General features: G+C 35.8%; 1 protein-coding gene across 1 annotated transcript; it reads left to right on the top strand.

The window, feature by feature from the left end:
• The first annotated feature begins 1,768 nt into the window (after positions 1–1,768).
• LOC110375113 (C-Maf-inducing protein) lies at positions 1,769–25,268 on the top strand. Its single transcript, XM_021333094.3, has 14 exons — positions 1,769–2,917; positions 10,298–10,531; positions 18,040–18,168; positions 18,316–18,366; positions 18,458–18,529; positions 18,613–18,702; positions 20,184–20,422; positions 21,370–21,588; positions 21,741–22,011; positions 22,102–22,200; positions 22,279–22,434; positions 22,583–22,738; positions 22,898–23,042; positions 23,391–25,268. The coding sequence occupies exons 1-14, from the start codon at positions 2,252–2,254 to the stop codon at positions 23,513–23,515; spliced, it is 2,652 nt and encodes an 883-aa protein (XP_021188769.3). The 5' UTR covers positions 1,769–2,251; the 3' UTR covers positions 23,516–25,268.
• The last annotated feature ends 112 nt before the right edge of the window (positions 25,269–25,380 follow it).

Below are 25,380 nucleotides of genomic sequence, written 5' to 3'. Positions count from 1 at the left end.
ATAAGTGCTTGTAAAGGCCTACATGAAATAAATGATTTGATTTGATTTGATTTGATTTGAATCTCTTTTTAAAAAGAGGTATGTTTGATATATTTTTCTCTGTTATAAAAGTTACCTAATCATGTTTCTACAACTAACAAAATAAGGTTTATATCATGAACTTTCAGGTAACCAAGTTGTATTTTGATCCGTTTTGTATTTACTGAGAAAAATTGACAACCTTGGCGCCAAAAATTCCAATTCGTCCTCTTAAACACTAGCTTTTGCCCGCGGCTTCGCTCCCGTCAACTGACTTCTCTACTTTACCCTATTTTTTTTTCATAAGAACCTTCTCCTGACAATAACAAACACAACAAAAAAAGAATTAGCCAAATTGGTCCAGGCGTTGTTGAGTTATGCGCTTACCAACACATTTTGCAATTCATTTTTATATTATAGATAAGTCATTATTTTGTAACAAATTCCTGTCAGACACAGGAGGTTAGGGACAAAGTTAAAGGGAAGAGATGCGGAATAAAGTCGATTTGTTTGTTTTTATTTCCCGTTTTTTTTCAACTGTGTGCGTCATTTCCCTATGTGTCATCTTCATGTGTACCTACCTAATACTTGCATCCTTAATAATTTATTATATTGCCTATATAATACGTATATTATTCACACCATGAAATTATGCAGATGAAGCTCATTGAGTCAGCCATAGAAATACTGAAATGAGGAAAAAATATAAAACATTTAATATTAGGTATTAGATAAGGGTTGCGAATGCCTGATGCATTCGGCCTTGTAGTAGAACTCTTTTGCTGTCGCACGAAGGTATATCTCAGTCGAAACGTAATAGATACCTAATTGCCTGTCTGATAAGATATTAAGCTATAGGTAAGAGAAAAAGGTAAAACCTTATTCTGATGAATATGAAACATTCGTGGTATTTTATTGGGAGAGGCCATCATCGTCATAATCTTACTTAGAATTTAATTAGGAAATTATTAGTTAGGTACCAACTTGTAAAAATCCAGGATCTAAATAAATTATACCTGCCTCCACCTCAGGCCCTAGTCTTTTGTCTTCAATTTACGTTTTCTTCAATTCTGAGTTCAGTTTTACACCTAATGATGAATTCCAATTTACTTTAAACTTTTTATTATATAAGAAAAAAAACCTTGCATAGTGCCTGTTCACAACTTTACTGCAAGCTGAGTTTATGAAACTTCGTGCTGTAAAATAAAACAGCGTAGATTTTCAATGTAAGGTACTCATTAAAATTGCATGTAAAAATATTAGTATATCATATACATCCGAACTAGGTTTTAAGACACTCATTCATCGTTGTTTTGAGTTATACGTATCGTATACTTATATGGTCTTCCGATCCTCATAGTATCTACTTAAGCAAGTACACCAAAAGAAATGTTACTATCAGCAAAATCTTGGTTTTACTTCTTCTTCTTCTTAATCGGACACTCTTGGCAGAGTGATCGTGATCATGGGTTGTTTCTGGTGGCTGGAATTAGGTATTACTATGGAAACATCAGATTCCATGTTCTTTAGGCATAAGTATCCAGTATTCCACTGATTTCGATTGTACTTTTCTGTCAATTGTAAAATAATAGGCCATTTGTATCACTGCCCCCTCTTGAAAATGCTCTGTACCTAGATAGATGCACGTACTCGCAAGTACTAGACGTTGTTTAGTAAGGCAGGGTTCAATGAAACGACGTCGTGTATAGATGGCGCTGCAAAAGTTTGCCGTGACGTCCGCGGCCGCGGCAGCGCCACTCGCCTTGCGCAAGCTACAATACGTCAATATACAAACAAGAGGTGTACTGTCTAGAACGTATATGTATAGCTTAGGATGATAGCGCCAGCCAGTACTGCTCCGCTCAGTTTGCGAACACTGCTTGTGTAATTCGAGGCCGATTGTGAATGCAATCCATACTATAATTTTAATATTGCCGCGAGTTTTAACTATGACAGATTCGAGTGATGTACGTAAAATAAATAAGTTCATGTTTAGTTCAGTGAGTTGACGTTTGAGACGAATCAATTTACCGTGCCTATTAAAATCTGCAGTAAAAAAATTGTGTATCGTTTACATTATTGATAAAAATGTGCGGATTGTTAAATATCATACAATTTAGTTTCCATCAATGCCGGGATCAGAGACGCTTTATTCAGATATTTAGATCGTAAAATAAAATAAAAAACTAATTCAAAATACCCCCATTGCCTTCACGGTATTATAAAACTACAAATGAATTTTATTAACTGCCGATTTTTCAAAATGCCTTCCTACAATCAAGAAATCAACGTGGATCTCAATTCTAATGAAAATGGTGCCTTGAAGACTGATGCCAAAGATGGCAAAATCGATGAGAGTCGGTATATGTCGGGCGAACAAGTCCCGAATAATGCGCCGGTGGGATTGAATGCCGACCAGAGGCTAGCTTTTGCTTTGAGGGACTTTTTGAGTCCATCGAATACAGCCCTTAGTGATGGAGAGCCATCACCGTCTGCCCTTTCGCAGACACTGCCTTTCATAGATGAACAGGTAGATGAGGAGGAGGCCACGCACTCCGAAGAGGAGCAGACACAGTGCCGTGATACTGAGGACGTGTTAAACAACGCCGCTTGCCGCCTCAGGCGGTGGCGTGCAGCGTCAAGGAAGCTGCGCCGGCCGCGGATCATTAATAACTTGAGCTCCAAAGATGATAAGGATGGGAACATAAGCAAAGTATGTAACGGTGGTCACACGGACCTGGCCGACCGGCTGCGCAGCCTGGCAGCGGCCGGCAGCATGTCTGCCTCGGCCGGCGAGCTACTGTCCCTGGCTCCGCCGCCGCCAGCCGCCACCGCTCCACCCTCGCCTGGCTGTCTGCTCTCACCATCCCTAGCAGATCAGAGTTCTGCAGAATATTTCGTGAGTACTCAAAATTCCTTACCTAATAATATCATAAATCATAATTACATTTGCTGGTAGCTGAAAAATAGTAACTTGTATGTTCTTATCAAAAGTCATATACTTACTGCGCGGAGGCTGACTATTTACATAACACCTAAGTACGTACACAAGCAAGTATTTGCGTACCGCAGACGCACGCACCTCATACAAAACAAAGCATTTTCTTCACGTTTATAGTTATAAATTATTCAAAAGGAACCATAATATTAAACTGCTATTAATTATGTCATTGTACATACCTATTTATTATAGAAGTCATCTTGACGTAGGTACGAACCGTAACGAAAATGATCAGTAATTTCAGGACATGTTATACTTTATTTATACAAATAGTCAACTTTCGCGGTTTTCTAAACCACATTACAGAGGCTGGTTGTAACGTAACACAGATATTATTAAACATACAGCATAGGTATGATCATATAGTATTATTTACTGGCACGGTTTCATATTTTGTGGGTTTGTCTGATTACGAAATACGATGTAGGTAATCATAAGAATTAGTAAACATAGAGCATTAATTAAAATTATGTGTATATTTACTTCCGTTTGCAAATATTTACACCTGTTTACGAAAATTTATACTCAGTAGCATCGTGAGCAAAATAATGTTAGTCCCACTTTTTTGTAGCGGTGTTAGATACTTAAGTACATTTTAATTTGGTAAACCACAAAAAGCAGCTAGAAGAAACCGTCAGTCATGAAGTTACGGGATTCCCGATGAGAAAGTTCCTTCCAGATTCTATTCAAAACAATCAAAAAATTTCCCCAACAAGAAAATTTATCTTCTTGTTTTGTTAAATTATTCCGCGAAATCCCATAAACTTCGACTAAGTATTTATGCTAGTCACTGTTTATTATGCCTTAACGATATTGTATTAACTTCAGTTTTTCGTGTAGAAAATAAGTGTTTTGCACAGATGCACCGCGCTCAACAAAACATAAAATAAAAATAACCTTCAGTTGGTCGCGCAGTAAGCAGTAAACTGTTAACAGTATCTTGAGCACATCCTACCGCCTTTCTCTCATAAAAAGTACGTCATTATAAGTAAGAACATTATTGTATAAATCAAGTTGCTGACGTCATCGGCGAGTCGTCGGTTATGGTGTTTATTTACAAATGTATCAACAACACGGGTCGCACAGCTGTTTCGTAATCCCGAACTTACGATATAAGGACCGTGGTTACAGCTTATTTTGGCTGACGAGCAAAGAAAATACAGGATCTGAGATAATGTCGCGTTAGCCAAATAAAAACTGATGATCAATCACGACAGTATTTTTCTATAAACAAACAATTTCCCTCGTGGTAAAGATATACGAAACATTTCTTTCAGTTACAACTAATATGACACAGGTAGCTGTACAATACCTTTATCTAATGTATCTTTGAAAGATAATAATGTAAACGTCAATTGTTTTTATTCAGTCATTCACTAATATGATTTCCTTCTTGGATTCACAGAATTTGTTTGCGTGGATCAATCATTATCTGATAATAACTCATTTGTAAATAAATTCTATGAAGTGATTTATGGGTTTTCTGAGTTTATTTATTTTCACGTACTCGGGCCATAACGACTAAAGGATCAAATATTCATATGTTTAATTTTTGGAACAATTAACATACACCTTCACTTAGATTTTCAATATGACCGATTGAAAGCGACCGTTCAGTACTCAGAATCTTATGTTTTTTTAGAATATTATGAATACCTCTCACTAAAATTAAATAATTATTATTTTCTTAAAAAATAAATAAACCGTGCATAAAACATAAATAAACGGAACATTCCTTCATTATCACCTTCTGCAAACTATTTTTATCAAAAGAGATTACGAGCTTCGGAAATGTTGACATATTCTTCAGATGAATATACATAGTATCTTTGAAAAACTTGTAAAAAAACCTTTTTCCTTATTTTAATCATAGTCTTAACATTAATATTATTTTGTAAAAGAAATGCGCAAAAAGTTTTTAATTCTTAGAAATGCTACGATTACTACGACTTGAAATTACAGCCGCTACGCGCAACAAAAACCTGAAACTACATGTAATAGAACGTGTTCAAGTGAGAGATAACAAGTGTGTATGTAGTGATAGCTGCCTGGCCAACACCTACTATATTACGTACAAAGGCAATTTCAGCCAAGCAATATCGTAAAATGAGGGAAATTTTCCTTAAAAACATATCTCGTAGCGGCTGCGTAGCATTCGCTTGAATCATGTTTTTTTATCCGTGTGAACCGTTTAATTGCAAGACAGTGTACTTCACCCCCGTCTGAGTGGGACGACGGTTGGTCTGTGCATATACGATGTGTATAGTGTGGCTGGAGCACGCGGTCACATCATGACCCTCACGCGGCATCGCCACAACTAGCGTGCTGTATCGATTGGTTCGACCAAACGATTCACTTTAATCTTGACCACTCACTGTACGTCACCAAATCTGTACAACAAAAGACCCAACTCAACTGTTTGGATACAACATTCAATTATTTTTTACTCAAGCCAATGCGGCTATGAGAAAACGTGATCGGGTAGTTATCAAGGCACGAAAAGTTTATATCTTCGGTAAATATAGATTTAGCTTAAATAATACAAGATATTGTGATGAAAACACATTCTAACGTGAAGTTCTTTAAAACTAATAGGTTTTGAAAATCAAACCTCTGACGAACCTACCTCAATTTTGAAAGAATTTTAGTGTATAATACCTAAGGAGCGTAAAATACCCTACAGATTTGATCGTCGTGCTCTGGTAAGCAAGTTGACTGCTTGACTATCGTTACAAATAGGTCAGCAACTCGGGAGATTAACATCCACTGAACAGCTGAGATCATGTATATGTACCTATAGCACCCTCGCTTACTGATTACTTATCTGATGATGGAAACAAAATAATTTCATCATTTAAGTGCTTCGGTGCATAAACCACACTCATCACATAAAGAAGATACTTATTTGTGAAATAATTATAGCCCATTGCGTCCAAGGATACTTATTATAAATAGTAAATAAATATGCCAATATATTTTTATTTTTTAACAATAGCTATGATTTATTTAAAATAAGAATGAAACGGGAAAATAGATGCAGTAACTTTTGCTCCTGGATACAAATACTAATAATTCCTGAACATATTATTATAACAAATAGTTTTATTGCAATGGTATTCCATGTAATCTATACACAAGCCGTGCTTCCTCATCAATTCTATGAACATCATACCATTATATGATGACACGCACGGTAGTTCATTAAAACAGCATTCGGAACAGTCACTGTACGTTATGACTAATTTCATGTACATACATACCCACTGTTTTTCAAATTAAAGACGTCAAGGGGGGCGTGGGATGTGATCAAACTTTAAGTTGTGAATTACCAAGTAACAGTGATGGTATTGGCCAAAAAAAACAGTATACTGACGACGTTCAAATGATGCCGTAGTAAGTTTTACAGTTTTACTGACGTAACTTATTATGACTAAAGGGGCTGCGCAATAACGTATGTCATAACATCAACATGCGATGACAAATCAGCTTCCGATGATGTAGTTAAAGCTAATTGCAGTTTAGAAAGTCCATGTGTCATGTTATTATCCTCAATCTTCGTAGCAGTTTATGGTTGCGGTCATAAAAAAGGATGGAGGCATAAAATATCGCTGAAGTATTGACGGACATGAATATCGGAACCAAAACTGATCCCCTATCAACTACATACCTTTTTATTTACAAGCAAGTTCATGTTCAGTTTGTTTCAGTGTCACTGTCAGAATCTGTTTAAATCAGATTAGTGGCAACCTCGGATTTTATTAACCTCACACTTTACAACCTTCACGGAGAAGGTGACACACTGAATTACATAACTTAAATTCTAAGGACATGTTGGTGCTGTAAACATAAAATTACAATGTTGGTTTCTTTGGTATCTCGAACTTGCATATCTTCAAAAAAAAACATGAGATGGATTAGCACAATCCAACGAATTATGCTTATTTAAACCGTCTTGGTGGGGACGTTCAAACGTACTCATTTGACTACGTTTACAGTATCTATTAGTATTAATCGTGTACATGAGGTACTCCTATGTAATTGACATGAGAGATTCAATACAGTAGCAGAGCGAAGGTTAAATCAGTTTAAACATCATGTTATGATATTCATCTACTTATGGAGCGCGCTACATATGTCAGAAGTCTGGAATAGGTTACATTCACAGGTCCATTAATAGTAATAGGTACTTATGGAAAATGATGGTGTTTGTTAGCATCTGTGAGATGTTCTGTATTAGTATTGACAGCGCAGTGTGATGTACGCGCTCAAACGCTGGTGTTCTCCATTCGGGTCGATCTCCTCAAGCGGAGGAGCGCGGTGCCTCGGTATCCGCGCCCTCATGACCCAAATTTTCGCAATGACGTCACCGAACACCGACCACTATGTGGGTCATGTCATGCGCCAGCACCACCGACCCACTCTGCACTCGGATATTGCACTAGATAAGATAGCAACAATCAAAGATATAATTTTAGGTCACGTTACCTTCTTCGTAGGCTGCGTATACTTAGTATATCAGTTTAAATAATCACACGCGATTTTGCTCAGTATTTGGCCACTGGCATAATAATGTGAGGATTCTTTAAAACAGAAAAATAGGTAAAAATGTAGGTTTCAATTTCGAACCTAGGAAGATTAGCATAGGGAGGTACATTTTAATAAGATGTATTTGGTATAATTGACGTAATTCTTTGATTTCATAATTATTTTCAAATGTCAACTTTTATGGGTGTTTAAAATTTTTCTGAATTTCAGTTAGAAACGTTGAAATTTTACACATGTATAGACGTCTTTTCTTTAGATTTTCTTTGTATGCAGTTTCAAAACATGGGTACATAACGGCCTCTAAAGTCGCAATCCAAGAGTTATATTGTCGTTTACACATTGCCATTAGGACCACCGACATCGTGCTTATTTTGTTCCTAGCTTTTAGCGTAATGTTCTTTATTGGAAATGTTAAAACAAGCTTATTCAATAACTTGGAACTTGGTGGTTTATCGCTTCATGATATTGTTATTCTGTAATATTGACAAAAGTTATTTTTTTATAATTAGAAAAGCGTGTATTGTAAAATTTTAAAACATTTGATTGCACGAACAAAGCTGCTAGTCTACACAAAAACTGTTGTTTTGGGCTACACGCTACGAATTGTAGGCTAAAACTGTAGTGTAAACATCTGCATCAACAGATACAGATTTATGGCAATATAGATTAATGGGTCTGTATGGAATTACGACCGCTGTGGAACTCGCGTGTAAATAGCAACGCGGGTCATTTGATCCTCTCCGAGGTCAGTGTGGGGATGACTGACCACTCCTCTATATAGCTATAATCCAGCTAGATTCTAGGATTGGTTCGTAATCTTGTAAATAGATTATTAATCCTTAAGTCAGTCATTTGTAGTCTTTTTATATTATAATACAGGTACCTACTTATAACGAATTCCCAGCATTTTAATCGTCAAGTATGACTACAGAATATTTATTTCAACCAATTTCAACAATGTTTTAATTAAATTCAATTAATGCCTTCATGAATATAATCGAGCGTAAACCATAAAAATGTTTGGTTATTTTAACATTTATATTAAAGCCGAGTTTGCATGCTTATAACAATCTGTAAAGCATTGTTATAGGTACGTACAGTTACCAAGGTAAATTAATTGCGTCAATGCGTACTTATTAGTTGTTTGTTAGTGGTCACCGGCTCAATATTAGTACGAGTGCCCTGACACGTATATAGGTAACATTATTAAACTAAACTAAGGTAACTGTGGTTTGGGTATATGATACAATAAACCAATAGAAAAATATACCTGTTATTTTTCAGTTTATATAAATTATTTTAGTTTATATAATAACGTGATCACACGTTCTAGGTTAGTTACGAATGACCTAAAGAAATCAAAAGTTACAAGGCGATGCTTGGTTGAAAATATAGAAACAATTATGCGATAAAGTTGGTGTGAAACAAAACAATGTATTTTTAGCCTAGATTGATTCCAACCACACGCCAGCGTTTATGCAGCGTTCAATTTAGTACGTTATCATTTATTAAATTGTCGTTTCAAGCTAAGGCAACAAACTTTGTCATATATTTAGGTTTGTTCCTTCTTTAAGTCTATATATACGATACCAGAACGCTGAAGTCTCTCCTCTAGGGGGTGGGCTAACGGCTGCGACACAGTATTCTTTACTTATGCGGCTGTTAACTAACATTTACCCGTTTATAAATGTGCTTGTTCCAATATATTTGTATTTGTGGAGAAAGTTCAAAGTGCACGATTTCTGAACTAGGTATTTCCATGTCATAATTTCTATAGGACTTTGATATCATTTAAGATATCTGCATTTAAATTAAAGTACAAGGCCGCAACTGACGTCATCGTTGTTATATATAGGATATTATATTAAATAAATATAATTAACTGTATTTATTTGCCGCAATCAGAAACGGTTTAACGTACGGACCAATAAGCAGCGTGTAGCGTGTCTATTAAAATGTCTTCCAAAGCTATTTATAAAGTATGTTATTTTATCTATCATACTAATTGTTTATAAGCTATATTTATTAATTTTCAGATTAGTTTCAGGTTAATTTTCACATTTCATTTTTATTATTTCATGTTACTTATAATGTTATCATAATTTATCGTGATAGATATTTAGACTAATTACATAGTTCATAGCATGCTGGGAAAACTAATATTTTTATTTTTAATTCTTATGGTTTCTACATTTAAATTGGTTGAGCTAGGAAAGGGTTCCAGTACTTAATTTTGTGTGCTAGGTAATTTAATTTAGCATTTATTTTATGTCCTAGAAAATCGTCGGGCTATTGGTAAAATAAAATAAAAACTTACAGTCAAGCTACCTGACTGCGCTTTCACACTGGCTAATTTTTCAGCGCGGGTAGTATTAAATCCATTATTGTGAAAGCTCTCTAACTATAAAAGTTATAGTTACCTACCTGTCAGGAAAAATAGTTTATATAGTTTATTCGCTAACTGAAAATTCTTTTAAAGGAGAAATGAATTTTCCACGCTTGCGGTTACGGCAGTCACATAACATTTTTCAGATTAAAAAATCATCATTCATGTTGATTTATGATTCGAATTGAACGTGACTTGAATGTTTTTTGCGTAACCATTTTGTATTAACTAAATTATAGTCAAATACATACAATTTATAACTGTGAATATAAATAAATTAAATTAAATTGTAGTTAATATGGTAGATAACATAGGATTTTAGCATTAAACTACTATATCTTTTACAGGGTTCGAGTCCTGAATGCTGTGCTGACAATGCAGGCCTGGACTTATCCAACAGCGCCGGCACGCCTGCACCCCCTCCAGGGCCAAGATACAAACTGGCCACGGAAGGCTCCCTCAGGGTCTGCTGCTTCCAGCACACCAGGACTGTAGTAGACAAGATCCTTGCAGCCAAGTTCCTCAGGCGATGGGAAACCCACGTGCTCTGCCTAGACGAGCAACGTATTATTTCTAAAACGGTGAGTTTAACTTGACTGTTTACAAACACTAACGTCCTATTTCTATGAAACGTCCACATGCGCAAGCGGGAAATTTGGGAGCAAATTCCAAATTGTGGTTACGTAACAAACACGTCACCCTGATGTCAAACATTGTCCCTGAAATAATATGTTCAGTGTATGTTTCGATATTTTATTATAATCTATTTTCAACATAACACGTGAGTTGCCAGATTTCCTAGTGATTATTTCATAAACATTATTTTGAGTGCCATTCGCGAAAATGCACCATAAAACTTTGATTGTAAAACTAATTTCAGTCTCAATCATTGTAATAAGTTTCGTCTGCAGCGAGAAGGCGAAGAATAAGTTTGACATGTTTATCTGTGTGTGACTCTACGACAATATCGTAACGAGGTTTAATGACGAAAGAGTGTCTCAAATATTTACCTTCTTGAGTACTATTTTTATGAGCGTTTCGCTAGACCATTACATATAATTGCTTTGACGTAAAGATGTATCTGCTATTTGTACTGTCACACAACCATCATTTTGACACTTCTTAAGCAAAGCTAGGCGATGTTATTTTCGCATACCTAGTAGTATGAAACAATCGAACATAATGTTTAAATAGCTTGTAATCTTCATCCCAACTGTTTAAATACATAAATACGTCAACGATTACTCATCGCACTTATTTGCGTAATAATTAAGAAATTTTATTCACGTAATTTTTATTCAATTTGCATGAAAATCTAAAAGGCAAGAATTTTTCGAAAAAAAATATCGCAAATAAATAAATGCACTTACCTACATTTTGAATTATTTTTGGAGAGCGTAGAAAGTTTACTTATTGGATAATTTAGCACAGTAAAATACAGTTTTATAAAACTACCTAAGTAATTTCTAAGTAAAATTTGATGAGTAAAGCAGGATAGAGGTAAATCACATTCTTCATTCCAGGCTTTACTATGACATCAAAGGAAAGTCCATCATAAGTAAGTCAATATTTGCTTATCAAATACATAGTTATGATAGAATTTCCTATTAGTTAATTATTTATTTATTTAAAGCCAACCAGATAAAGAACAGGAGATCCGGGTCTTCTAAAATTCCATATGCGTCACATGATGCAAACTGTATGTATTGTAAGTACGCCTACATAATACAACTTATGATAACGATTACATATCTATCTGACAGTAACGTTTTACTATACCCACTCAAAATAAAAAACTTTTCCTTTAATATTCGGTAGGTAAGTTGTTTTCATGACAAGAATTCGCCAGTCAAAAAACAAGTGTACACTTTGATACGTTATTCAATTTCTCATGACGTCATTATGTAAGCAATTAACATCAGAACTACTAAGAGTGATTGACAATTTAAATGAACAACTTCGTAGTAAAGCTTTCTATGTAACGACATATGTTTGTTTCTCTGAACAATACGTAAATAGATAAATTAATCATTTTCCGTAATGGCGACTAAAAATGAAACGCCACACCCATCTTTATCTTTGTTTGATAGCCATCAGTGGTATCAGATGGCTATTGAAGTTATTGCGACTCATCCACTTAGGCCTATATCTATGTATAGCACGTATTTACACTAGGTATACAGGTCGTAAGTGTTCATTGTTCTCTATAATAACGTATATACTGCCTCGTCTGATAACATTGTTTGCAATCAATATTAAAGTGCTATTTACAAATACGTTTTGCAAAGCAAACATTTCACTCATCACAATCTTAAACAAAAACAAAGTGATGCTACCAATCATTGAGCCGGTCATTGTTATTTTTCAATGGACGCCCCTTTTCATAAATTATGCAAAACCATGTATAACGCAAGCACTTAAATGGTGTTAAATGCACATAATTAAAGGAAAATAATAAAATAGTGTAAATTGTAGATAAATTAAATTAAAGTCATTATCCAATAAATATTTTTTCCCTTTAAAATTATTTAAGAATGACTCGTTTCTGGATAAAATTATGAAATGTATTCTAATCCAGTACGTCTTTCAAACTATTGTTAAAAATAATCACTATTATGACGTTTAGTGTTTAAATTAGATTGCAGCTTCGGTCCGAACCCTTCAACGAGGTCAATCGAAGATAAGAGAGCGTTCGTGCGTCACCACTTTTATATTAAACGTCCGGCTACCGATATGTGATTGTTCACAGCATTATGTAATGCGCAGCGCTGCATTATAGCCCCAAGGATTATACTCAGCTCTCTCAAATAACTTTATGAAGAAAAAGAATAGTAAAGAGCCAAACTTGCCTGAAAGAAAGAAAACATAAATGTTTACATTTACCTACATAAACGGCTTTCGGTGTTCAAAACAGTTTTCTTTGACGTCATGCATACGCAGAAAACATTTGCATTTGGTATCCAAATTCGATGTTAATCGTTGGCCTTTTGAGTTGTTACTTACTAGTTGTAAGTATGTTCTGTATGAATGTTGTGAAACAGACACGTGTGCTATCTCGTTGTCAAAATGTTAACTCTGGATCGATGATTTAGAATTCAATTGCAAAGAAACCATTATTATTGCCAGTAACTATTGGTACCTAGTAAGGTAATCTGTGGTATTGCCAACATGCACGGTACTGTTACTGCAGTAATTTAAATTATTGACGCTGTATAAATTCTAAATCGATGTATATACGTAAATCAAGCATGCTGTACGATAGTGTACCTCTTATAGAGCGTTGGTAGCACGTGCTGTAATAAGATCAATATCCGAAATAAATTAATTCCTGTGATTTTGTAGGAACCAACAACCAAGTATATTTAAGGATATGAAGAATTAAACCAGGATTATTTTTTTTCTGTAAGTAAGGTAGTAATTTTCACAGCAACTGTTTCAGTTTGAGAGGAATCCTAGTTCTATGGTGATGTTGTTAGTGAAAGACAAACATCTGCATTCGCCATTTGTCTGCAGTGGAGCCGGAACTGTCAGACGCGTGAGTTCTACGCTAATGTCAGGGGTCGGCCGCTGTTAGACTAAACATTTTACTACAAACGTCAGACTTACGGGGCCTTATGCCATTAAGAAAATTTATATTCAATCATTATTATGTTTCAGTTATAAAGTATATCAAATAACTTTAACGTTTCAATACTTACTGCTTATTTTGAAGCAGATTCTATAATAACCGTTGAAGAAACAATAGGCAATAACAGTCACTGACGTACACGGCTAAATCAAAACTATGCTACGTCCTTGTGGCTAGCTAGGCAGGCGTTGTACCGACCATTTTATTGAGTAATGTGCATGTATATGACCTAATTAAAATCTGTGGTTATTTATTACAGCACCTATGTGATGCACCTGTGTGATGCACACTGTAAAATAAGATTTTTTATGTTTGTTTTTCCTTAAAGTTGTTTACATAAAAATAACAAGCTATCAAAAATAGAAGATTATGATTACCAGTGCAATAAAAATAGATGCTCTGATAATAATAATCCTATCCAAAACGTCATACCTATTGTGGAGTTAAATGAGTAAACAATGTTTTACCTCGCATTGTGAAGGACTGAAGTAGGTAATATAGGCATAAGTACTTTGACAATGTCCAGCCCATTAGGGAGTATCGTCAACCGCTTTTTACAATATGGGAATTCCATAATAAAATACTAGGTACAGTATATTGCTACATTTACTGCACATTGCGTTCATACGATTACATTAGTTCAGCATGAGATCAATGATATTTCACTAATTTGTGTGGACACTGGGCAGTCAATTGGAGTGACTGGCATCACGTGACGGCTTCTTATTATCACTAATAACACAAAACACAAGACAGAAAAACGTGGCAGCAGTGTGCGCACGTCAACCAGCTATCATAATGATTTATGTATCAGTGAGACACCCGACAATGCCCGGCGATTATCGTAAATTTCGTATTCATATGACACAAGGCATGCCACGAAATCTGTCTTTAAAAAAATACTCAAAAATTTAAACTAAGTACACGCTTTTAATAATTGAGTCTGTAATTTGATAAAACTTTGAATTTACTACGATGGATTGTATTTGTCCGGATGTTTTTTCTGATCCGCATGCGTATAATCTTCGGTTGTCATAAGATGGGAAAACCCATTTTTATGCGTAAGTAAACACAAATACCGTTTATTTCGTTACGCTAAATATATCTACAATACAATTATTAGCGCTACACATGAAGTTGTTTTATTTAAATACTACACATGATGTTCTGTGTGTAGATTTAAAATTAAGTAAATAAATTAAACGTAGGTATTCTAAAAAGAAAATTACGAGCACTAATATTAAGCATGATGCCAAGATTTATTTAAAATACGCAGGGAGGAAGTATGACATATTTTTCCAAAATCAAATATAACTTATTATTAGTATTTTATTAAACATGCGAAGGGTGCCTAGGTTTAATAGAGCAGGTATGAGTGATTACGTGAGTACGACCACGTACCTATCCCTAACTATTCGGGGATCACACTCGTGCGTGACTGTTATTTTAATAATCATTAGTTCTGCTATTGCTATCGTAAAGTTACTCCACAAATGTCATTAATATGCTCTGACGTCAATCTGTAATACAGAATACCTATTTTTTTGTTGTCCGCTCTGCCTCTATCACAAGAGCTAATTTGTTACATACATACATAGGTACCAGTTTCAATTATTTTTTTTCATAATGCAAAATAAACAATAAGGTCTGACGTCAAACCGTTGTCATTTACATCATTATATTTAATTGTTAATTTTATCCCATTACCTCATTTGATATTATCATCGACAACTCTTTGATTTAATAATGAATTAAAATAGTTAATGTGGTTTTAAACAATGATGGTTTATTTGTAGGTTTCCTTGTCATTCTTAGGTACACATAGCATTACCTTCATTAGATGATAGTAGGGACGCACTTATTGAATGTATTTTTATTCCAATCAGGTGGGCTCACATCGTTTACTGATATTAGATTTGTATGGGATCATTGAATTGGTCTAGGCTTGGTAGGCTGCTCGAAGCGTCGTCACAATGCTACGTGATCAGCTTACACTAGTATAAGCATACATGATGGCAATAGACGCGTTATCGGTACCTTATTGTCTTGATGCAATCACTTGGTGCTTTTGTGCAGAGACGTCGAAAATTTTCAAAAACTTCAAGAGTTCAATAAGAATTAAAATTATGCTTTCATGCGTCTCTTTGTTTCCACGGAATCAATTTACATATCCTTGCTTATCAGGTTGATATCATTGCAGTCTCAATGTTTGAACTTTGCAGCTATAAAAATCATTAGGACGACATTGTGAACTAGCGTAGCAGTAGGAGCCCAATATCGTTGTACGGTGTCAGGGCAAGGATAGCTCGTGAGTGCTGGTGACGTCACATGCCGTGGCTGGCGGCTCGCGCAGGGGCATTGCTCCGCTACGTCATACATCGCCGTACAGTGCCCCGCCTACCAAGCATTCTTCACACAAAGCGATGGCTGCGCGCCCTTCTCCATAGTTGACCTAATTCCTACATCGAATCCAAACGAGACACGAAAATAGGTTGCCAGCTATTTACAACTCAAAAACGTCTATTGAACTATTAATGTTCAATATTTATGGACGTGCAGCAGGTGCATTATATTTGCGCATGTCGTGAAAATGCAATGTTTCAGCGAGCTTTCGTACTATACGTTTTAGTACGCTTGCAATAATTGCTACCCGCTACAGTGCAATTCGTACGTAGCTCTCACCTATCATAGGTTAGATTATCATGGAGACTTCTGAGGAAAAGTAAATGACATTACAAGGAAAACTGTGTTTATTTTCCTAAAGAAATTAATCGTGCTTGATTGGCGTCATTGTATTGAGGAATATTACTTATATTATTATCTTTTATTTTATGTGAATTGATAATATTCTTATCCATATTAATATTGAGGGTAGTTTCAGTATCAGGCTATCTATAAACATTGAAGGCATCGTTATTTTCATGTCAAATCGAGGCAGTTTGCTAGTTAAAATATAAAGCACACAACTTTGAATGACCGAACTAAAATTTACCTTAATGACAATTTGACTACCACTTACGGATTTGATGAATGCATACCAGACATTCATATATGATCAAACAGGTAAATTAGTACCATAAATCTATATTCAAAATTAATTAATTAATAAACACATATTTGGTATAGTGCCATAACTAAATCCAGCATAAATAATAATAAATATACCTATTTAGGAAGGATGTATCGTACGGAGACCAAACCACCTTTGCTATGTTATCAATAACACGAACCTACATTTAGAATTACAATTATGCCCTAAACTACAGGCACCTAACAAGATCTTAAAGTGGATTGCTGTTTATTAGCAGTTTTAGGGATTTGTGGATACGTATCACATGCACATACGTACTTATTAGTTAAGTCCTGGAAACTTTAGTTACCTACCTCAGTCACCTAACACTTTTACTCACACACACTTACCACACACACCTAAAATAATAAGAGTATTATTAAACTATGTATGTTCTGTCATCTGTCTGTTCGAATGTATTGCATACATTCTATATTCACACTGTCATTTTACATGAAGAATAGAAATATTTACTTTTACAGTGATCTCAGTCACTTGCGTAGACTGTAGGGATTTCCCATGCTGACCTTTTCAAGAGCTTTCACGAACTGTCCAGTGACTCTCGCTACGTTTACTTATTTAAATGAATATCAATGGAGTCACGCGTAATGCTATTAGAATTCAGATGAATCAGCCTCGTTCATGTCTTTAAAAAACTAGTTCGAGTGAATGAACTTACTAATGACTTCATTAATGACCACACAGATTCCAATTGTTGATTTTCAGTTGTTTTATTAGAGGTTACAGCTAAATATATCATAATAGGTATAAGGTAATAAAATGAATAAAGTTTATAGTACTATTTTTCGTAATAGACTTTCGATATAATCTCGTTACAAAAGCAACTCGGAAAATTTAGCTTTTGTTTCTATCCCTATAAATAATTCTACATGTTGGGGAATTTGCTATAGTTACCTTCCCTCTATATTTTACACATAGTAATGTCATCAGTATTTTAAGATTTGTTTTTTACCTAACTGTTTATGATTGAATATTATTAATATCTTTAAAATATCTCTACCAACGCGTATACTCTTTTCCTAAATAGGTTTTCCTTTTTTTGATTCTAAAGGAGATAACATTTGATCAGAGGATTTGAAATAACTATTTTCCATAGGACTTTGTTTATTCGGACGAAGTTTTCCGGAAATCGTGATACCGTACAAAGCCGTACTCTTACCTTTTTAATGGGTTTCGCCCACTGGTATACATGTCTAACTTTTTCTTGGGATAAAAGGACTCCCTTAAAATTGCGAGCTTGCCTGCGGTTAAATATGCAACCAGAACATTCTATTTTAAAATGCAATTCATTATTTACTTCATAACACATTATCAATAATAATGTGGAACGGAATTACCTATGTTTATTGATTTTATTAATATTATTTCAGCCTTCCGGGCTGCTGGAGCACCCGCTATCGTATAGCTGTATGCAGGAGGTGTACTGCATCTCGCGTTGGGACCCTGCCAGGAAGTACTGCCTCAGAATAGTCATGCCTCATGGCTCGCTACTTCTACAGGTACCTATGATATTCCAACTCATTATGTATAACTCGAATTATTCCTACTTCATAGGAATAATACATATTGTACCTTGTCTAGTTTCCTCCCTAGATAATACTAGCCAAACAATGTACCTAAGTCACGATGATGCTTGTATTTTCTAGGCAAACGACGCATATACACGGGACCAATGGTTTCATTCCATTATATGGAGGGTGAGTAGACGTTTATTTACGTTTCCTTCCTGTTGTGGTTTGCTTTATTGTTTATTTAGTACATATTCTAATAAGTGCATTTATTTTTCAGAGAAACATGATAAGGTACAGAAATTTCCTAACAAAGACTGTGAGAAAAGAGGTCGTGCTGAAAGAATTGAAGGTAAACACTATTTAATACATTTAAAAGTGTATGTTTAGTTTATAAAGGTCATTACTTTATTAAAATTATTTCTTTAATTCCAGAATATGGTAGACTTCGTCATGACCACTCCTTTACAAGATGAAAGTGTTACTCGGGCGCCTTTGCAGATCCTCACCGATTTACTCTCTGAGGTAAGGATAATAATAAATAATATACTCAATTTTTCATCCTAATATAAACAGTTCAAAGTGCGAAATGAAAATCAAAACACGTGAAAATCCTGCATTTCCACTTAGGAATGTTGTACACGGATACGTTTGCACATACATTATTATATACTTACATATATTGTTTGAATCTACTACATGAAATGTGATTCGTGATCTCCTCATGTAATCGATTGACGTAGGCACGGTATCTAACACCAGATACTTGCACCCACGTTTGCTATTCAATCGTTGCCGCAATAACTGTTCTGTATTTCCACAAATATTTAATAATATAACCTTAGCAAAGTATGAACAATTTCACCATTCATGACGGCAACGGATTGTTTCTTGTTCTTATCAGCAATCATGTACGACACACGTGGCCAAATATTGACGTTCGTGCTTATACATTTGATACGCGTATTAAATGCATTAATAATATTTGCTCAGAACATTCTTAGCAGATTTTTTTAAATCAATTATTTTTAAAGGATTTTGTTGAGTGGTGCTATTAAAGCAAAATTTTAAGAAATGATTAAAAAGTAAAATAAACTTTTATGTAAGTGAACCTGTAGTATTCCACAGGGGCCCGTTTTACATATCCCCGCGACGATACATTCTATCATTATTGTATGTCAGTATAGAATAGACTATTCAATTTGAAGTAAGTCGCTAATCGTCGTCAAGTCGATGTTTGGTATCGACAATGTTTTATTTGGTGAAGGAAGTAATTTTCATAATATCCAGAGTAATGAACTCGAATCAAATGATTCAATTATGATGATGAGATGCAGTATACCTACTTAGATTGAGTATCGGGCACTATTATCTGGGGCATAGAAGAAAATTAGAGCACAATTTATCTGACGAGCTGCAGATCCATAAACCGATTATCCAGAACAAACATTAAAACAGAAAACTATGTCAGCTACAATAAAACGTAATAGTTTCAGATTTTCATTTATTCGTCTATTAAACACGTTGAATGTTGTTTGTACGTTGTAGCTCTCAACGCATTAACATTTCAGCATGTATGAAATAAGTACTTGTAGAGGTTTTGGCAAGGTTATGAGTTAACGTCACTGAGGCGCTTATTTACTGCAGTTCTAAACAATTTATAGCAATAAATCGCTTTAAAAAACTTTTACTCCAGAGTGACTCAGTATTTCAGTAGGTGTCCGTCTGAAAACTATTGAAAGTACCTAGTCTTAGGCATATTCAGACTTTTCCTCGGTTCAGTACGTATGTATTCGTCGTAAATACGTAGATATACAAATAGGGAATCTAAGTAGGTGCACTAGTTTTATGTAAGGTACGCTTGTAAAAGCATGTTTTCGAAACTGAGTAACCGCAGACCCACTTTCTTCATGACGCACGAATTTCGACTGACGTAACGTTTAAGTAGAAAAAAGAAATCTGATTGAGTCATCGGTACTAACCATTAAAAATGTCAATTCTTTTAGAATAAGGAAAGTGACGACTGGGAGGAGTGGGCAGAGAAGGTGACGAGCGTTGCGGCGCCCCTGTTAGCGGAGCGGTGTGCTACGGGCGAGCTGTGTGCCTTGCTGGCGCGGCTGTGTCGGCGGCGGCCGCGGGCTGCCCCGCTGCCGGCGCTGGCGCCGCCCGTACGCCGTGTGCTCACGCGCAATGTCGACTTTGCGAGAGCCCCTAATGCCAGGCGGCTTGTTAGAGATTATATCAGGTAGATTACCATTTACAATTTAAGAGTTTTTAGCTCACTTTACGTTCATCTTCACTAAATATTTGGTTGCTACTACTTTTGATTTATTTAGGTACTGTGAACCCTTATTTTGATAGAAAAATTGTGTACGTATAACCTGGTTGTATATTAAATAGTTTATGCAATACATTATGTTACATTTAATTATGTAAGTGGGTCATGCATGATCCAGAGCTGATGCAGGACGGCAAATAAAACATGACTACCTTGACATAATTGAAACGAAACACTGAAAAAACGTTACATTGTCCTTAATCGCTACAGCTTCAGAGCCTTAATTTTCCTAACAAAAAGTACCTAGATTTTATTTTCCCATCACGTTAGTGACCTGTGCACCATTGAATTAGCCTCGTAACTCATTTGCTCTCAATTCAAAACATTAATTGCTTTTAGCGAAGGCAATCAATTGGAGTACTTAAGTGACGTCAATTGATTTAACGATAATGTTACGTATCTATAAATAGATAGCTTCGGGGCTCAGGATCATAATTATTATGGTTGTGAACTAAACAAACCCAGTGGAATTGGAACTAGGAAGGTACCAGTAGAGAAGATAACTAATAGTAGGTACCTATGAAGTGAGGGTAAATCCGTAAGATGAATGTGCACAGCACATAATGCTTTTGGCTAGCAAAACAATTCGTTATTGATTTAAATATAGAAACAGAGCATAAGTTATTCATAATCTCATCGTATTTATAGCACAACTAGACGTTCAAAGAAGCTATTTTCGTTTCACTTATCTAATCATAGTAGCCTACCTAGTTATTGGAATTAAAACAAACACAATTAGGGTAAAATAAATACCGATTTGTTTTCAAGCAACTGTTACTCAGATTACAACGTCTGGGTTGTCTGGCTTGTTATAAAAAAATATTGGATCATTTATGAATGTTTCCTTTCCCCAGTGCTCTGAGCGCGCACAACTCAGGCAGTTCCCTGGTCCGTCGTTTCGTGGAGGTGACGCACGGGAACCGAGCGGCGTGCCCCTACCCCAGAGCTGCTCCGAACCTGGCGGCCGTGGCCCTCGCCGCTCTAGACGACCACTACCGCGACTCTGCTACACCGCACGTCTGCGATGACACTGAGGAGGAAGTCTTGTGCTTTGCTGACATTTTGGAGCATATGTAAGTCATTATAAGAAATATCTTAAGCAAGAGAATCACATTATTTAGCTGGAAATCTTAAAGGTATTCAAGGGTCCTGTTAAGGTTGACCCACTGGTGTCCAGTTGTGGCGGCAACATTTAAGAAGTCAATTACCTTTTTTTTATCCTCAGGTGCGAGTATGAAGATTGGCTCGTAGTGGTTGGTGCCGTACTGCAACCAGTTCCATTGTGCGCTGGTGCAATGAGTTGCCCACGTGTTGCGAAACGGCTGGGCAAACTGCTGAACGCATTAGCCCATGACCCTCGCTGTGCCGCTCATGCATGCGTAGCTCCCGCCCGAGCCGCTAGGCTCTGCCCACCGTCATGGCTGAGAGCAGCCGCACCATCAGACCCGCAACTGGCACTGCCTAATGAAGACTTGTGTCAGATTTGGGGAGATATGGTAAGTCATAAATCAGTCCAGCCACTAGGCGTGGCTTATGTAGATATTGTTTCTAAAAATAAGAAGTTAACAGTGACCGTTGTTTTTCAGCTTGGAAGTCTATTAAATTGTTGCTGTAAAAGGAAAAGTTTTCTACAGAGTATGAGCAAACAACTGCCCGATTTTGTTCTGGTCGCTCTAACTGCTCACGTAAGTTTCTATTTTCTTTATTTTCCAAAATAGAAAACGTTTATGAGTTCCAGAAGTAACTTGTTTTTATACTTACAGCCAGGTGCTATAGAGGCTCTATGTTTATTTTTGGAGTGGGAAGTGACGACTGGCGAGCAAACTCAGTTAGAAATCATTGCTGCTCTGCAAGGCACCGAGCTTGGCCAGAAGTATTATAAGGATTTGTGTGAAAGACAGCAGAACCTTCAACGACTGGTGAGTTCAAAACACCTCGAGAATAGGTATATAGGTACACCTATCTGACGTCCTTTTGCGGACTTAGCATGGCATCTAGAAAACCTGTCTATGAAAGATTATAATTATGCAAATTATTATAATAGACGTCATTTTATATTTCTTCCAGCAATCCGAAGGTGGTCCTCGGCGTCTAGCGCTGCCGGTCCGCGCGACGGACGCTGACGTCGCCGAGCTGCTGGCCGCCGGTGCCCTCGGCAACCTCGAGTGCCTCTCGCTCGCCTTCACTAGCGTCACCAGTGCCTGTGCTCATCACCTCATTAAGGTAACCTACCTATGTGCAAATTACTGACGCACGACACACTGCGAGGAAAAAAAACATATTTACAAAATACAGTATCTACGTCATTATATCCTTCTTTCATCATTTTATCCTTAAAATTAACATTTCCACGATGATTTTGACGCAATACTTGTCCCACAGTTGCCATCTCTTCGCTACTTGAACCTGTGGGCTACAAAGTTCGGCGATAGTGGTGTGCAGCTAATTGCTGAGCATCTTCCAAAGCTTCAGGTCCTCAACTTGTGCGAAACGCCTGTCTCGGACAAGGGAATAGAGGCATTATCAGGTAATCATCAATTAGATATCTCTAAGAAAAATAAGAATTTAAAGTATGTAAAGTGTAAAAAAACTGATTATTGTGATGAAAAGGCTCGGAGGATGGAACTGAACAAGTGGTTATTTTCACAAGATTCTGTTAAACTGTTCCGACATGATAACAGAGAAAGTGAAGCGTGGTAATAAACATAATTAACTTAATACTTCGCTCTTTTAAGTATTAAGTATTTTGTTTGACTTGTTTGACTACTTGAGGTGACTGAACATCACACAATCATTGCTCATTCATTATTCAAAACTAAACTGTAATCCGTGTAAGCAAAATGAAGATTCAATAAAACTGAATAAAATGTTTCAGGTCTCTCGAACTTACGGCGTCTAAACCTGAACAGCACCAAGTTGTCGGCCGAGGCTTTCGAAGTGCTGCGGCAGCGCCTGCCCCACCTCCAGGAGTACGACATTCGCTACACGGAGGCGTGGTGACAGCGGGCTGCCGCCAGGACACCTTCCACTTCCACCATATAAATTCACATACGATCTCAATACGCTTTATCCCAGTATTAGAATGTTCAATGAATTTTCACGAATACCAAAAATATCCAAACTCCCGAATATTATTAAGTTCACATAATTCTATTACCTAATTCATATCAATACTACCTACTAAATAAATTCACTTTTTTATTATTTTCTACGTTAATCAAATTGTTATTTTTTTTCAATCCTGATGCTGATATTATTACTGTGTGTTATAACTTTTATTATAACATTGCATTTTGAATATTGCCAGGAACATGATGCCATATTAAAGTTAAAATTAGTTTTGTTCGCCGACTACTCCGTTCTTTTATCAGCCTCTATTGGAGAATTTATTCGAATAAAACATTAGGTGAGTTATGTTTTAATTATTTAGGGTTAAGTGTATACCTACTCGTGCAGATTAAGTCGCGGTCCAATTATGTTCTACATTCTCATCTTTGGGCTAAAAGTCAAACGAGCATTTGTGTTAGTTTAAACTTAGTTTTAGAACCTAATGTTACTGAAATATAAACATTTAGGTCTGCCATGTAAACATGTAAACGCTTTAGGGTAACGACAGCCACTATGTGTTATTTATAAGATTATTTATTTATTTTAAACACCAGCATTGTAGATGTAAGTACGTTATAGTTAGAAATAATGCATTAAGTATAGTATCGTGGAATAAATGAAAGGACTTGAGTCATTGGGCTGTGAGAAAGAGAACCAACCGGTAAATCTATAGAAGTAATGTCGAGGAGTGAAATAATTGTTTTTTTTACTTGCATTATCTGTTACTAGCATTATCCCTTTTAACTACATAAATCAATATTTTAAAGAGTAGACGATTTATCCGTAAATTATGTAAGTTAATGTAATTCATTGCACAATTTTTTTGATTAATTTATTACTGCCATTGGTCTATAATTTGTAAGGGTTGATAAACATGTTAATTAGATGGTATGTGTTATAATGATTTCCGGCCTAAGTCAATAATTTTACAACACCTTAATAAAATAACCCTAAACTAATTAATTAACTAATGAGCACATTTTAGTGACAGTGACACATCCATTATACATTTTAATGATTCAGTATTTTGTAAATTCGGTATTTTATTCAATGCTAAAATTTACATCATTAGAAGATAAGTAATAAAAATGATCGATTCTTTATAGTAGATATGTCGTAGCCATCTGGTTAAAATAGACGTGCAATGAAACAGCTACAATTTTGACCGAAAGAAAAAGCAGTCAATTGGCGAATCAATCAGCTATATTGTTGATCAATTTGAGCGCCTTAGTTATTTAATTTTAAAGCTAGACGTGTGATTGAATGTCGTTGTTCATTCAAAGATCCAGCTGTTCTATTAAATAGCTATTTGAACCAGCTAGCTGTGACTGATATATTGGCAGTGTCGTGTCACCGGAATAAGGCCGGAAACTGTTTGTTAGATAACACTAAATGATCCTATATAAATACAATCATATTGACATTAGAATAGCACCCACAATGCTAGATGTGTATTGCGCTATTTCACAATTGTAATTTTGTCTGACAATATCCCTACGAAATCGAAAAATCTTGCACACAAGTAGAATGTCGAGATGTGTACTGAATTACTGTTATTGAAATTATGTCATATAAAGAGATACAAGACTTATCCACCGTGCGAAGGCAGAAGTGTGAGTTTTTAATAAAACATATAAAAATATTATTTATGCATTATTATTTTTTTAACCCCAATTAACGGTTTCACGTTTTGCGAGTACCCACAAATAATATAGGTACCTAACCTAAATAGGCTAAATAAAATACATATCGGATAC

Source organism: Helicoverpa armigera, chromosome 3 (assembly GCF_030705265.1).
Source record: "Helicoverpa armigera isolate CAAS_96S chromosome 3, ASM3070526v1, whole genome shotgun sequence".
NCBI lineage: Eukaryota > Metazoa > Arthropoda > Insecta > Lepidoptera > Noctuidae > Helicoverpa > Helicoverpa armigera.
This window is presented reverse-complemented; position numbering and strand designations above follow the sequence as displayed.